Below are 14,349 nucleotides of genomic sequence, written 5' to 3'. Positions count from 1 at the left end.
TGCGATATTTTCTTATTCATATGTATTTTTATTTTTTCTCTTCTTCTTCTTAAAGAAGTCACTTTAACATTTCTAGTAATACTGGTTTGGTGGTGATGAACTTCTTCAGCTTTTTCTTGTCTGGTATCTGAGAATGTTTTCTTTTATGCTTCATTCTTTCCTGAGTTCTGTAATTCTGTTTTTTCAGTCTTCATTTGTTCCAGTCACTTCACTTTAGGGTTTTTCTACTTCTGATGTATGCTTTTTTTTCAGAGCTTCTCTAATTCTTTTAATTTAGTTTAGCACATTTTGAAACACTGAGTTGTAGTTTGCATCTACTTGTGGGCTTGTCTTTCTGGCATGCCTCCATGGATATCTGCTCTTCATCATCTTTTTTTTTTTCATTATCTCTTTTTTTTAATAACAACTTAGTATGGGGTGTGACTTCAATCCTGTTTATTGTTCATGTTTAAGCAAGATGAATTTTCAGTACTTTGAGGATGGAAAGTGGGTCAAAATAGCTTTCATAGCTTCATTGCCTTTAGTTCCTTCCGTTGTTTTCACAAACAGATTAAACACACACACACACACACACACACACACACACAGAGTCTGACAATTAAGTTTGCGAACTTGTTGCAATTATATTGTTAACCTTTTTTTGATATCAGAGGGATTATTCATTATGAACTTGTATCAACTGGACAAACAGTTAACCAAGTTTATTATTTGGAAGTGCTGAAAAGGCTGGGTGAAAAAGTTAGACGACCTGAACTTTTTGCCAACAATTCATCACAACAATGCACCAGCTCACACGGCGCTGTCTGTGAGGGAGTTTTTAGCCAGTAAACAAATAACTGTATTGGAACATCCTCCCTACCCACCTGATCTGGTGCCCAGTGACTTCTTTCTTCACCTGAAGATAAAGGAAACATTGAAAGGAAGACATTTTGATGGCATTCAGGGCATCAAGGGTAATATGACAACAGCTCTGATGGCCATTCCAGAAAGAGTTCCAAAATTGCTTTGTAGGGTGGACTAGGCACTGGCGTTGGTGCATAGCTTCCCAAGGGGAGTACTTAGAAGGTGACTGTACTGATGATATTCAGCAATGAGGTATATATAGCACTTTTTCTAGGATGAGTTCGCGAACTTAATTGTTCGTCCTCATATATATATGGCCTCCTACTTTCCGGTATTTGTCTTTTCTGATCACCTCCACAACTTTTTCAAAACATTGTATCTCTTTTCTTTCTTTTGCCCCTGTTGTTCCTGTCCTGCTCAGTTTGACTTCTACTCATAGCAGCTTCTCCTCTGTGCAAATCTCTGCCCTGGAGGAGAGCACTGGTTTACTCATTTTGAGAGTTCTCAAGACCCAGAGCTCATCCAACCTTCCCTTGGTCCCCTTTTACTCATCTATAGCTGGAGGCTGCAAAACTCAGTCTGTAAAAGTCATCTGAGAAAATGTGTTCAGATTGATTGATCTTCCAGGCTTCCCTGTGAAAACCTTTGGGGATGGGAGTTCTCCAGGCTCCTTGCCTCCCTCCCCTCCCTCCACACAATTGCTGAAAACATTACAACTTTTTTTTTTTTTTAAGATTTTACTGGGGAATTGGGGACGGTAACAGTGTTGAGGAATTGGGAAAGGGAGCCAGCCAAGTTGTTGTTCTTCAATCTTCATTGCGGAGTGCGCCAGTTGCCATCTGGCTTCCCGTTGGCAGCTCGTGACCTCTAAGATCAAGGTGCCGAGTTCAGTCTTAGTTGGAGGTGGGCGTAGCCTACCATTGGACAGGCAATCTTGTTGTTACACCAGCTGTTGGCAGTTCAGCGACAGCTCAGCTCGGGCACAGCGTCTCTGGCCCATGTGGGAATCGAACTGGCAGCCCTGTTGCTCAGAGCTCGTGCTCTTAAGCCAAGTCTTAACTAACTGAGCCACTCAGCCGGCCCACAACTTTTGATGTATGGCAATATCATTACACTAGGTTCAAAATATTTTCTAATTTCCGTGGTAATGTCTTCCTTCTTTCATAGGATACTTAGTAGTGTTTTTCCTGATTTCCAAATATTTGGGGATTTTCTAATTAGTTTCTCTGTTTTCAGTTCTTTTAAACTTGTTGAGACTTGCTTTAAGGTCCAGTAAATGATCAATTTTTATAAATATTTAGTGTGTTCTGAAACAGAATGTGTATTCAACAGCATGATTGTTGAGCACTGTGCTCTATATATGTTGGTTCAGTGAATTTACTATAATGGTCTCATTCAAATCTTCTGAAGTCCCACTGATTTTTTTCCCCCTGTTTATTCTATCACTTAGTTACTGAGAGGGGTGTGTTAAAGTCTCCCACTATTTCTTCTTTTCATTCTGCCAATTTTTGCTTCATGTATTTTTTAAACTGTAAGTGTACACACATTTAGGTTTTCACATCTTTCTGTTGAATTGAGCTTTTACAATTATAATTTATAATAATACTTTTCTTTTTAAAGTCTACTTTGTCTAAAATTAGTATAGTTATGGGCCAGATGAGTGGCGCGTTGGTTAGGAGTTGGCTTGGGACGCCAGCTCTGAGCAGCAGAGCCGTGGTTCAGATCCCACATGAGGGCCAGTGATGCTGCGCCCTCTACAGCTAAGATGGTGAACAACAGCTCGACCAGGAGCTGGGCTGCCGTGACTCGCCGTTAATGGCGTAGGCTGCAGTGGGGCTGGCCGGCAGCAGGTGTGAGCTTTTGTGAGCTGCCGTGAGCCACCGTGAGCAGCCGTCCAATGGCTGGCAAGCGACTGCCTTGCCTGGGAAGTGCACAATGATAATACCAACATGGGCCAGTGAAGCAACATCCTCCACAACTAGATTGAAGAACAAAACGACAGCAACTTGTCTGTTCCCCTTCCCCAATTCCCCAATAAAATCTTCAAAAATAATAAAAATAAAAATAAAATAAAATAAAATTAGTATAGTTATATGAGCTTTCTTGATTAGTGTTTGCAAGCTATATTTTCTGTCATTTTTATCCTCTATGTCTCTTAAGCTATTTTCTGAATGCTCTATCCTTTTTGCTCTCTCTTTAAATTTGGGTATTTGTATTGAATAAATCTTTTTTTTTAATCTATGTTTAATCTGTTGTTAATCTACTGTTACCACTGAGCTCCTAATTCCATGTTTTTGTTTTTGTTTTTGTTTTTAATTGGGGAATTGGGGAGGGGAACAGCGTTGGGGAATCGGGGAAGGGGAACAGACAAAGTTGCTGTCCTTTTGTTCTTCAGTCTAGTTGTGGAGGACTTTGCTTCACTGGCCCATGTTGGTATTATCATTGTGCTCTTCCCGGGTGAGGCAGATCGGTCGCCAGCTTCTGGACGGCTGCTCACGGCAGCTCTTGGCAGCTCACACCGGCTGCCTGCCTCTCACACTGGTTGCCGGCCACACACAGTAGCTTATGGCAGCCCACTGCAGCAGGAGCTGCAGCCTACGCCGTCGCCAGCCACTCACGGCAGCCCAGCTCCAGGTCGAGCTGTTGTTCACCATCTTAGCTGTAGAGGGCAGTGTCACTGGCCCTCATGTGGGATCCAAATTGGGGCCCTGCTGCTCAGAGCTTGAGTTCCAAGCCAGCTCTTAACCAACATGCCACTCTGCCGGCCCCTAATTCTATGTTTTATAGTTGCCAGTTCTGTTGAAATTCTTTATCTTGTCTTTTATATCTTTGAATGTAGTTATTTAAAGTCTGTGGTCTGACAATTTCATAATTTGAAGATCTTATGGGTCTTGTCCTTCATTATCTGTGCCTTTTCTTGGGCTTTGTTTGTGCCATCTTACTGCTAATTTACATTTTAACAGATTATCGTTTGCTTGGTTATTTTTAATTTAGCACTGGAAAGTATATATAAAAATTGTTTAAAATAATTTTTAGAAATAATTTGAAGTCTAAGATACCAACATTGTGGGATCACAATTTAATCACATTAATCCAATTGAGTGGACTGAGATAATGTGCTTGTATGGGCTGATCTATTTCTAGTTCACTGTTATTCCCAGAGTCAGGACCCCTTTCCAAGCATGGTTAGCCAGTATGCCCAGCTCCCGGACACACAGAGTTGTCAAAAACACTTGGTCTCTCAGCCACCTCTTCCAGGACTGACAATCATCTTGAAAAAAAAACAGCTCCAACTGCCACACTCACCTCTCTCCCTAGTCCTATATTTCTTCCTTGCCTCTGATACCTGTAATCAGATGTTTTCTATTTGTTTCACGTTTCGTTGTCTTCAGGAAGTTTCATCTGAATTATTTAGTCTCCCATTATGGTCTGTATGATTTACATTATAACAGATTCTTCTGTTAAAACATAAGGGAGCAAGGCTGATGCAGGTTCCAGGTGGGAGACCATTGCAATAACCCAGGTGAGAGATGCTGGTGGCTTGGACCAGGGCGGTGGTAGTGATGGAGGTGATAAGAAGAAATCAGAATCTGGGTATATTCTGAAGGTATAACTAACTAACTAGCAGGATTTTGCTGGTGGAATTAAATATGAGGATGAAAGAAATTGACCAACCAAGGATGACTCCAAGGTTTATGGCCTGAGCAAAGGGGTAAATGATTGTGTCTTTTTCTAAGACAGTGAAGACTAGGAACCATTTAGAGGGCAGATGTGGGAGGGAAGTAAAAAGTTCAGTTTAGGTCATCTTAAGAATGAAATGCCTCTTAGACACTTAGGGGAGGTATCTTGTGGATGGCTGGAGATAAAGTGTCTGGAATTTAGGGGAGAGAACTGGGCTAGAGATAAAATTTGGGAACCATTAGCATAGAGGATGCATTTCAAGCTCTGAGCCTGAATAAGCTCACTCTGGAGAGGGTAAAGATGCACAAGGACCAAGGACTGAGCCCAGGGCCTCTGACATCATGAGGTCAGGGTGGTAGGAGGAAACCTGGAGCATAGAGGGTGGAGCACAGCTCCTGGAAGCCTAATGCAGAAAGCACTCCAGGAGGAGGGAACAATGAATGGGTCAAGAGAGATGAGGCCTTTGTTTGTGATGGGAATTAAAATTTGTTTTTCCTCGGTTTGTCTTTTGACCTCATGGTATTTTATTCTTATTCTTTTATTCTTGTGTTTCTCTGTGCCTGAGTGTAACGCTCTTAGTTCTCTCATGTTTCTGGTTCACGTCCTCTTTCTCATTCCAAGATAATGTATGTCCATGTGGTACTTGTGTGTGCCCATATGTTGGCCCAGAGCAGGGACACATGGCTCAGGGAAAGGTGTGAGTCCAGGAGGGAGTGGCTGAGCCAAGGTGCTGGAGCTGAGGGAGGTGCTAGGGTCAGAGGTCCCACAGGATGGGAGAAGGGGGCCCAAGTCCTTTCCATCTTTGAGCCTTGGTTTCCTCATCTGTAACTGAGGCTTAAATACTGGCTTTCCAGAAGTGCTGGGGGGGACTTCCTAAGTGTGAAGGAAGAGACAGAACCCGGTGAGCTATGCAGGGCTGTGCCCCAGAGACAGGGTCATTTCCTCAACACAGGCCAGTCTGATCAGCACCTTGGACCTGAAGGGCCCACGCCTTGTTGCCCATGGATAGGTGGGGAAACTGAGGCCAGAGGGCATTCCCATAGACACTAGGGCCCTGAGAGGGGCTGTGGGACCCATCAATGCAAGTGCTAAGACCTGATAGTAAGGCAGGCTCCTGGGATCACTTGAAAAAAATCCAATCTTAAAGGTGTTGGAGCTCATGTGTCCCCAATGAGATGGGGAGTGGTGGCTGCCTGGGCTGGGCTCCTGGGGCCGCTGGGAGGGAGAGTGGGGCTGGCCCAAGCCTATTACAAATAAGTCATTGCTGCTGGGAGGATCTAGGGAATAATGGCAGCAGAAACACTTTGCCAACTGAGCAGAACCTTATATATGGTAAGAGACAGTGTAAATGGCATCACAATCTGCATCTGTAGAGTGCTGTGGACCTGTGAGTGGCTGGACTTGAGGCGGCAGCCCAGTCTGGTCTCAGGCAGTTTGGTGGCAACAGATGGGCCACCCACCTGTCACCATTCCCCAGTGAATGCCAGCCAGCTAAGCAAGCCCAGGTAGGGAGGCTGGGGCAGGAGAGCCAGGATCCTTATTCTGTGCCGTGTTTTCCAGAGCCATCCTCCAGCAGCAGGGCTCTCCCGTGGATGCCGCCATTGCAGCTCTGGTCTGCACCAACGTCGTCAACCCCCAGAGCATGGGCTTGGGCGGAGGCGTCATCTTCACCATCTACAATGCAACCACGGGTGAGTCCATACGGGACCCCCATGGGGAGGATGGACTTGTCCACAAGCACTGATGGTGAGGTGCTTGTAACATCCTGGATGTCTGGCCAAGACTATTGTGTCCTCCCATGTCCCTTCTTGGGTCCTCTTGGTGTCGCCTGCCTCCCCACCCCCCTACTCTCATCTGTGCAAAACCTTCATGGCAGGTCCTATCCTGAGTATTAGCACAGAGGCCAATTTATGACACAGAGAGAGAAACAGAGGCCCAGAGCAGGTCCAGGGATGTCTGAGGGAGACCATGGTGTGGGCTGAGACCAGGCAGTCATAGGAGTGCCCCGACCACTCACATGCCCTGCTCTGACTCCAGAGAAGGTGGAAGTCATCAACGCCAGGGAGACGGTGCCCACCAGACATGTCCAGGGTCTGCTGGATCAGTGTGAGCAGGCCCGGCCGCTGGGCAGAGGTGAGACCCCGGGAGGGGCCTCTGGGGCTGACCAGAATACCCCCTGAAGGGACAGTGTGCCTCATGGACAAGCTGAAACATCTGGCACTGGGGGACAGTAGCTGGGGGATGGGGAACCCCACAGAGGTCCCAAACCACTGGGGTTGGAGGAGTTTTCCTGGGGAAGAGACTCTCTGAATAGGGAGGGGTGATCCAAGCAGAGGGACAAAGCCAGACAAAGGCCAGGGTGTTCAGTGGAGATGGGTCATGGGGATAGGGGGTCCCGGGGCCAGTTTGTGCTGGGCCCCATGGGCCTGGATGTAGACTTTGTACAGAGGGCAGTGGGCAGCCATGGGGGGTTTGAGTGAGGAGGGATGTAGTCAGGTGTGGGCTCCAGAAAGCACATTCTGGCTTCCATGGCTGGGGGGCAAGTCTGGTGGGGCCAAGTGTGGGGGTGATAGAAAACCCTGAGGCAGGCCTGGAACCCATGGGGCTGAGGGCAGGTGAGGGCAGCGTGGGGAGAGGAGCATGATACTGCCACACCTTGCAGGGGCCCAGTGGATAGGGGTGCCCGGGGAGCTCCGTGGCTACGCTGAGGCCCACCGCCGCCACGGTCGCCTGCCCTGGGCACAGCTGTTCCAGCCCACCATTGAGCTGCTCCGAGGGGGCTACCGCATGCCCGCTGTCCTCAGTCTGTTCCTGAACAGCAGCTTCCTGAGGCCTCTCTTGCATGCATCCTCCCTGAGGTGAGCACCGCCCGGGGTGGGGGTGGGGGGGTGGGGAGAGGGTGCCAGGGCTCCACCTCAGCTCCTGGGTTCAGGCCACCACCTGTCTGAGCCCAGCCCCCAACCAAGCTCCACCTGAGGCTCTGGAACATTGACCCTGTGTGGGTGTCAGGGGACTTCGCATGGCCATCACTTCACTTTCTAAGTTCAGACCTCTGGGGTCCACGTGGCAAAACCTAAAGGGAAGAGCTCAGGCCAGAGGGAGTTTGTGCCCAAGTGATGACTTCAAGGGTATGGATTTGGGCTCTGCCACTGTCCTCTGGCCCTGCCCTCCTTCTCACTTTCTGGGCTGGCAGGAGGACTTTGGCCACCACCTTTTCCCACCCTACCATCCCAGGAGTGTAGGGAGGACAGGCTCTGGGTGGACACAGGCCCTACTGGGGAGTGTGACCTCCCTGGGCAGGGTTATGAGTGAGGTGAGAGGCGTTAGCCCCACCGAATCCTAGAGAATCTGTCCCCTCAAATGTCTACCCCAGCCCCTCAGGACCCCAGACCAGGACTACTTCCTTGTAGAGAGCCCCTGCAGGAGTGTGGCTGCCCTCTGGGACCTAGGCCCACTCGGAGGTTGCTTCCCCCACCCCCGCCCGCCCCCAGGCAGCTCTTCTTCAATGGGAATGAACCCTTGAAGCAGCAGGACCCATTTTCCTGGCCTGCGTTGGCCGCCACCCTGGAGACCGTGGCCACAGAAGGTGCAGAGGCCTTCTATACAGGGAGGCTGGGCCAGACACTGCTGGAGGACATTGCCAAGGAAGGTGAGCCATGCGGAGGTCCCCAAGCCCTCAGCCCTGCCAGAGAAAGAACTTGGTTCTGGCCACTGGTTTTTGAGGGCAAGCTCTTCCCAGGCCCTGAGGAAGTGCCGGCTGCTCCCAGGGCTTGGAGAAGCTGTGTGCCCTCCTGCCCACTGCTGGCAGGGACCCCACCATCAAGGTCCTTGAGGAGCAGAGCCCCTGTGGGTTAGAGCCAACAGAAGGGAGTTATCGGTGACCATGGTGGGCCATGGGGGCTCCTGGGCCTGAAGCTGGCCACTCTCACAGTCTCCCGGAGGTCAGCTCGCCTCTCCTACCTTTCCCTACTCCCCCCTAACCTCTATTCCTCTGAGCCCTGTTCACTTGCCCACCCACGCCTCCCTCACAGATCCACCCTCACCCTTTTGGGGATCTAGAATCTAGGGGACCAGGGGAGCCTCACTGTGTGACCAGGGAGGGGCCAGTGGCTGTCACGCTTCTCCTATGTCCCATCTGTACACTGAGCCTTCTCTGTCTCACTTCAGGCAGCCAGCTGACTCTGCAGGACCTGGCATCATTCCAGCCAGAGGTGGTGGACGCTCTGGAGATGCCCCTGGGAGACTACACTCTGTACTCACCTCCACCGCCTGCAGGGGGTGCAATTCTCAGCTTCATCCTCAATGTGCTCAAAGGTGAGGCTCTAGGCCTCCAGCCCAGAGTCCTGCACTGCTGGGAACCTGAACTCCAAGCCCACCTGTACCCTTGGGCGGCCATTGCCTTTTCCAGCTCAGCCCCATCCTCAGATGCTGAAGACAGGGCTGTGAAAATGGGTCAAGATGGTGTGTTCTACAGCTGGCCTAGGGGCTTTGCTGACGGGTCTGACGTTCTCCACCCACTGAGTCCTCCCCCTAGGTGACCTAGTCCCATAACACAGGAGCAGGTAGGCCCTGCAGTTGGTGAGCTGCCCATCCAGTGCAAGCATCATGTGAGGCCTAGCCAGGCTTATCGCAGCCTGCAGGATGGTGAGGGGGACCCTGGCAGTGCCCAGAGCTGGGCTACTCGAGGCTGACTATATTCATTCTCTGGGCCTGCCGTAATAAATTACCACAAATCCGGTGGCTAAAAACAACAGAAATTTATTCTCTCATAGTTCTGGAGGCCAAAAGTTCAAAATCAAGGTGTCAGCCAGGCCACATTTCCTCTAGGGCAGCAGTTCTCAACCTTCCTAATGCTGCGACCCCTTAATACAGTTCCTCATGTTGTGGTGACCCCCAACCATAAAATTATTTTCGTTGCGGGCCGGCCGAGTGGCGCGTTGGTTAAGGGCTGGCTTGGGGTGCCAGAGGGCCCCGGTTCGGATCCCACATATGAGGGCCAGTGACACTGCCCTCTGCAGCTAAGATGCTGAACGGCAGCTCGACCTGGAGCTGGGCTGCTGTGGGTCGCTGGTGACGGCGTAGGCTGCAGCCCCTGCTGCAGTGGGTTGCCATGGGCTACCGTGTATAGCCAGCAGCCAGCGTGAGCGGTCAGCGGCCGCCATGGGCGGCCGTCCAGAGGCCGGCGATTGATCTGCCTCGCCCGGGAAGAGCGCAATGATGGTGTCAACTTGGGCCAGTGAGGCAACGTCCTCCACAACTAGACTGAAGAACAAAAGGACAGCAACTTGTCTGTTCACCTCCCCCAATTCCCCCACAATTAAAAAAAATCTTAAAAAAAAATTATTTTCGTTGCTACTCTATAACTGTAATTTTGCTACTGTTATGAATCGTAATGTAAATATCTTTTTGTTTTCCGATGGTCTTAGGGGACCCCGGTGAAAGGGTCGTTCGACCCCCAAAGGGGTTGCGACCTACAGGTTGAGAACCGCTGCTCTAGGGGCTCAGGGGGAGACTCTGTTCTTTGCCTTTTCCAGCTTCTGGTGGCTGTCGGCATTCCTAGGCTTGTGGCTGCATCACTCCAGTCTCTGCCTCTGTGGTCACACGGCCTCCTTCCCTTTTCTGTGTGTGTTTTATAAGGATACAATGTGATTACATTTAGAGCCCACCGGATAATCCAGGATAATCTGCTCTTCTCAAGATCCTTAACTTAATCACACATTTTGCCATATAAAGTAATATTCACTCTTTTGCATATATGGTAGTGTTCACAGGTTCTGGGGATTAAGACGTGGACAAATCTTTTTTTTTTTTTTGGAGGGGGTTCTAACATTCAACCCACTACACAGGGTGACCTCGACCTGCGCCCACCCATTTTCCAGGGTTCAACGTCTCTGCTGAGTCGGTGGTCAGGACCGAGGGAAGGGTGAACTTGTACCATCACTTTGTGGAAACGCTCAAGTTTGCCGGAGGGCTGAGGTGGAGGCTGTGGGACCCTCGAAGCCACCCTGAGGTCCAGGTGAGGTGGCCTGGGCTGAGCCCAGGGCTCAGCATGAAGGGATGGTTGGAGCAGTGGGTGCTATGTCCGTAGGCCATGGGAGCCCGGCTGGGTGAAGTTGGAGGGGTGCATACAAGGTTGGTTCTAGAACAGGACAGCCTAGTAATGGTCCAGGGCAGGAAGGTTGCATCAGGTCTAGGAACTGGAAGAGACCCTATAGTGGCAGGTATGGGACAGAGTGGTGGCACCACACCTCAGAGGACCTAGAGTGTGAGCAGGGTCTTGGGGTAGTCTGAGCTTGAGGAAGGACAGATTGGAGAGGGTCTCCCAAGGGGGGGCCCTCTGCTCTGTGGGCTCCACCGGGCCCCTCACTGACCTCATCACCTGACTGCCCACCCCAGAACACCTCCCAGGACCTGCTTGGAGAGGCTCTGGCACAGCACATCCGCCAGCAGATCGACGCCCGGGGTGACCACCAACTCAGCCACTATAACCTGACCGGGGCCTGGGGCCACAGGATGGGCACGGCCCACGTGTCTGTGCTGGGGGAGGATGGCAGTGCCGTGGCTGCCACCAGCACCATCAACACTCCGTGCGTGTGCCCCGGAGGCATGAGGGCAGGCCCCACTCTTGCCCCCTAGACCTGAGTCTTCCTGTACCCACTTCCGTCCTCAGCCTGGTCTCCCAGCCTTAGGCCTCCCGTTGGTTGTCTTCATGGGGCAACACTTTGCTTTTCCCATTTGTCTTCCTCTCTGTCAAAAGGGGCTCTAACACCCCTGACATTTCTGGCTGAAAGGGCTGCTTGCTGATGGGTGGCCTTGAGCCAGGACCCACCCAGGGATGGGCCTTACCAAGAGGGACACCCTGATGGGGTTCATGGATGGATCTTTGGGGGCGGTACCACAGAGAGAATAAGGGCTCCAGCATGCTGGAGGGCAGCTGCTAAAACGAGGGAATCCTGGAAGCTGGCAAATGGGCGTCCGTGTCCCATGAGGGAGATGGAAGCTTGCAGCCTGAGCCCAGCCTTCACCTCCCCGTCTGCAGCTTTGGAGCGATGGTCTACTCACCGCGCACGGGCATCCTACTCAACAACGAACTCCTAGACCTATGCTGGAGGCAACCGCCAGGCTCCCATGTCATCCCCCCACCAGGTAAGTGTAGGGGGTCCCCCACTGAGGAGAGGCGGGAAGGCAGGCAAGGTGTGTGCCGCATGGTGTCCCCTGGGGCAACCACCCTTACTTGCCCAGCCATGGTTTGTGAGGTGGTGAATGGAGACAGAGGTGGAAGTGGGAGCCCGGTAGGGTGCTGGCTTGAAAATCAGCCTGCAGGTGATATCTGTCCGGCCTCCAGTTCCAGGTGAGCGGCCCCCATCATCCATGGTTCCTTCTATCTTGGTCAACGCAGCCCAGGGGTCAAAGTTGGTGATTGGCGGGGCTGGTGGAGACCTCATCATCTCTGCTGTGGCCCAAGTGAGTCTGGGGACTCCGGGTTGGGATGTCCCCTCTCTGAGCAGCCCTGTTGTTCTGCTTTCCTGGGAGCAGAGAAGGGCTGGTGTGGAGTGGCTGGTACACGCGCCCTCCCTCTTCCCTTTCTCCTTCCTTCCCTCCCTTTATCCTATGTCTCTCCCCCAGGCCATCGTGAACAAGCTGTGGCTTGGCTTTGACTTGCAAGCAGCCATTGCTGCCCCCATCTTGCATGTGAACGACAAGGGTCAGGTGGAGTACGAGTCCAATTTCAACGAGGTGAGGCCGTGGTCCGAGCCACCTGTAGGCTGGACACCTCAGTGCATGCTGGTCAAATCCTCCGGGGTGGATCTCAGCTACTGAATGTCTTAGGCCCAGCACACTTCAGCTTTGGGAGCCATCAGGAGTTGAGAAGCTCAGTGGGAGAAGCACCAGTCCAGTCTTGTGGCCTCCAAGGCAGAGAACAGGGTGTTGTCCATACTTCTCCCAGGCTGAGCACCTCAGCACCTTGGTCCCTGCTATGTCTGTGCTCTTCTCTCTACAAGTTAGTTTTCCTGGCTGTGGCCTCTCAGGCTCTCCTCATTAGAATCTGTTTCCTCATGTGATCTGCAGCTTTTATATGCAAGTTTATTTGTAAAAGAGTTTGTTATTTCCATGAGAGTTTGCAAAGGGATTGAGGAATTGGGGTTTCACTGGTGCTAGTTCTTATAAACATTTCTCAGTTGCCTCACACAAGCAGGTAGAGGAGCTGAATTCCGTCCCCCACTCACACCCCCGCCTCTGATGGTCAGCTTTCTCAGAGCTTCCCTGGGCTGATGCCTTTTGCTAAGACCTAATTCAAAAGACTGACAGCTTTTAAAGGCTCCTAGCTTCATATCTGGGTCCAGTTCATCCAGCTGGGTTCAAGGTCCTCAAAGCTGTCTTTCCTGTTATGATCCTCCCATGGCCCTTAAAACTCTAATGACAACTGAGTACAAGGCTTTGACTCCAAAGGAGGTGTGCCATCCCTGAGAACCTTGGTCTGTGGGCCTGGAGACTGAGGACCTCAAACTCTGGGAGCCCGAGGCCTTTCCTCTCTCTGTAAGGTCCACCCCATGGCAGTATGTCGAGTACTTCCCCAGGGCTCATCCTCTTAGGCCTGTCTCCTTGACCGTGACTGAAGGTCTTTACTCAAAGGACCTTGGACTTTATGGATTCAGAGATGACAGCCTGGAACCCAGCGACCCAAGATCCTCAGCTCTCTCAGAGTTAGAGTGTTAGCCATGCAGGTCTAGGCTGTTCTGTGGAGAAATTCCTAGATGCTGGGTAGAAACTGTGAGTCTCCAAGGTTCTTCACACAAAAGCCCAGGGACTGAGGCCAAGCAGGTCTTTGTTCCTCAGGACCTTGGAGTTTGGCTAGTTGACCATAAGGGACAGAGTCTCTGAGAACTGCAGGCCCTCTGTGTCCTTAGCAGTGAGGATTTTGGCCTTCAAATCTAAGGACATTGGGAAATACGTGTGTCAGGCAGAGAAAGTGTGGAGCCCTCTGGAGACCTCACCCTGTGAGCGGCTCAGGTCATATGGCCTCACCAGGTGATCTCAGGTCAGAGGCCCTGGTCTTGGGGACTATAATATACTGGGGTCTTTGTACCTAGAAGTCTGGAATCTAAGGCCCTGGTCAGCTAAGGTCCTTGGATTCTTGGTCCAAAATGATAACTGTAAATGTGGGGCCCAAGTAGCACAGGTCCCTACATTTCAAGATATGTGCCCCCTTACAGACCAGCAAATGTGTTGGCACCATAACCTTGAGGCAAGGTACTCAGTGTCTTAGAAACCAGCACCTGGGTCCCTGATGCCTTCAAATTCTACAGACTTAGTGTCTCAAACCTGAACATTTAGGGCCTGGTGTTCAGGGCACCTCACTCTTGGGGACCACTGGTGCCTTTAGCCAGGGGATCAATATCCTTGGACTTGTTGGCAATGGCAGAGCAAACTGTCAGAAGCTTTGTGTCTTTCTTCTAGCTGGTTCCTCAACCAATTGGGCCCTAAGCTTGCAGGGCCTCAAGCCCTGAGGAATTAAACTCCCATGTTCCTGGTGTCTAAGGTTTTGGGTTTTCTCATGTGGGTGTTGAGATGGAAGGTCCTATGCAGCACAACAGAGCTGGCATCAGGCCTTTCCTCCTCCGTGTCCCAGGGTCCCCAGAAATGGAGACCCCGAGGTGGGGGTGAGATGTCGAATTGGGCAGTTCTTATTTAAGCAGTACCTGGGACTCCAAAGGCCCAGCTTCTACCTTCTTGAAGGCTTTGCTTTCAAGGTCCTCAAAACTGAAGGCCTCTCAGCCTGAGTCTACCTTCTCCACTCACACCCCTGGATTCCTCAGGTGTTGT

General features: G+C 51.1%; 1 protein-coding gene and 1 long non-coding RNA gene across 7 annotated transcripts in view; one reads left to right on the top strand and one right to left on the bottom strand.

The window, feature by feature from the left end:
- LOC109394903 (uncharacterized) overlaps positions 1 to 14,349 on the bottom strand; it is a 56,247-nt gene that overhangs the window by 29,089 nt on the left and 12,809 nt on the right. Inside the window, exon 3 of one of the 3 annotated variants that reach the window (XR_002126547.1) lies at positions 10,104 to 10,143. The exons of 1 other annotated variant lie outside the window; for it this stretch is intronic. This is a non-coding gene — a long non-coding RNA (uncharacterized LOC109394903). Of the gene's footprint in view, positions 1 to 10,103; positions 10,144 to 11,963; positions 12,051 to 14,349 lie in introns of those variants that run through there. One more of the 3 variants, XR_002126544.1, reaches the window with a different exon arrangement.
- The window catches only part of GGT5 (gamma-glutamyltransferase 5), a 40,184-nt gene that overhangs the window by 17,828 nt on the left and 8,007 nt on the right, over positions 1 to 14,349 (top strand). For 2 of the 4 annotated variants that reach the window (XM_019665454.1, XM_019665451.1), the window contains exons 2-10: positions 6,085 to 6,215; positions 6,562 to 6,657; positions 7,187 to 7,382; positions 8,016 to 8,173; positions 8,692 to 8,838; positions 10,404 to 10,540; positions 10,921 to 11,111; positions 11,564 to 11,670; positions 11,870 to 12,261. In XM_019665454.1, coding sequence (XP_019520999.1) covers positions 6,167 to 6,215; positions 6,562 to 6,657; positions 7,187 to 7,382; positions 8,016 to 8,173; positions 8,692 to 8,838; positions 10,404 to 10,540; positions 10,921 to 11,111; positions 11,564 to 11,670; positions 11,870 to 12,261 — 1,473 coding nt within the window. In that variant the 5' untranslated portion in view covers positions 6,085 to 6,166. Of the gene's footprint in view, positions 1 to 6,084; positions 6,216 to 6,561; positions 6,658 to 7,186; positions 7,383 to 8,015; positions 8,174 to 8,691; positions 8,839 to 10,403; positions 10,541 to 10,920; positions 11,112 to 11,563; positions 11,671 to 11,869; positions 14,343 to 14,349 lie in introns of those variants that run through there. The other 2 variants (XM_019665453.1, XM_019665452.1) reach the window with 2 other exon arrangements.

This window comes from Hipposideros armiger, unplaced genomic scaffold (assembly GCF_001890085.2).
Source record: "Hipposideros armiger isolate ML-2016 unplaced genomic scaffold, ASM189008v1 scaffold_443, whole genome shotgun sequence".
NCBI classification, from domain to species: domain Eukaryota; kingdom Metazoa; phylum Chordata; class Mammalia; order Chiroptera; family Hipposideridae; genus Hipposideros; species Hipposideros armiger.
The sequence above is the reverse complement of the archived record's forward strand: the minus strand, read 5'-3'. Positions and strand labels throughout refer to the sequence as shown.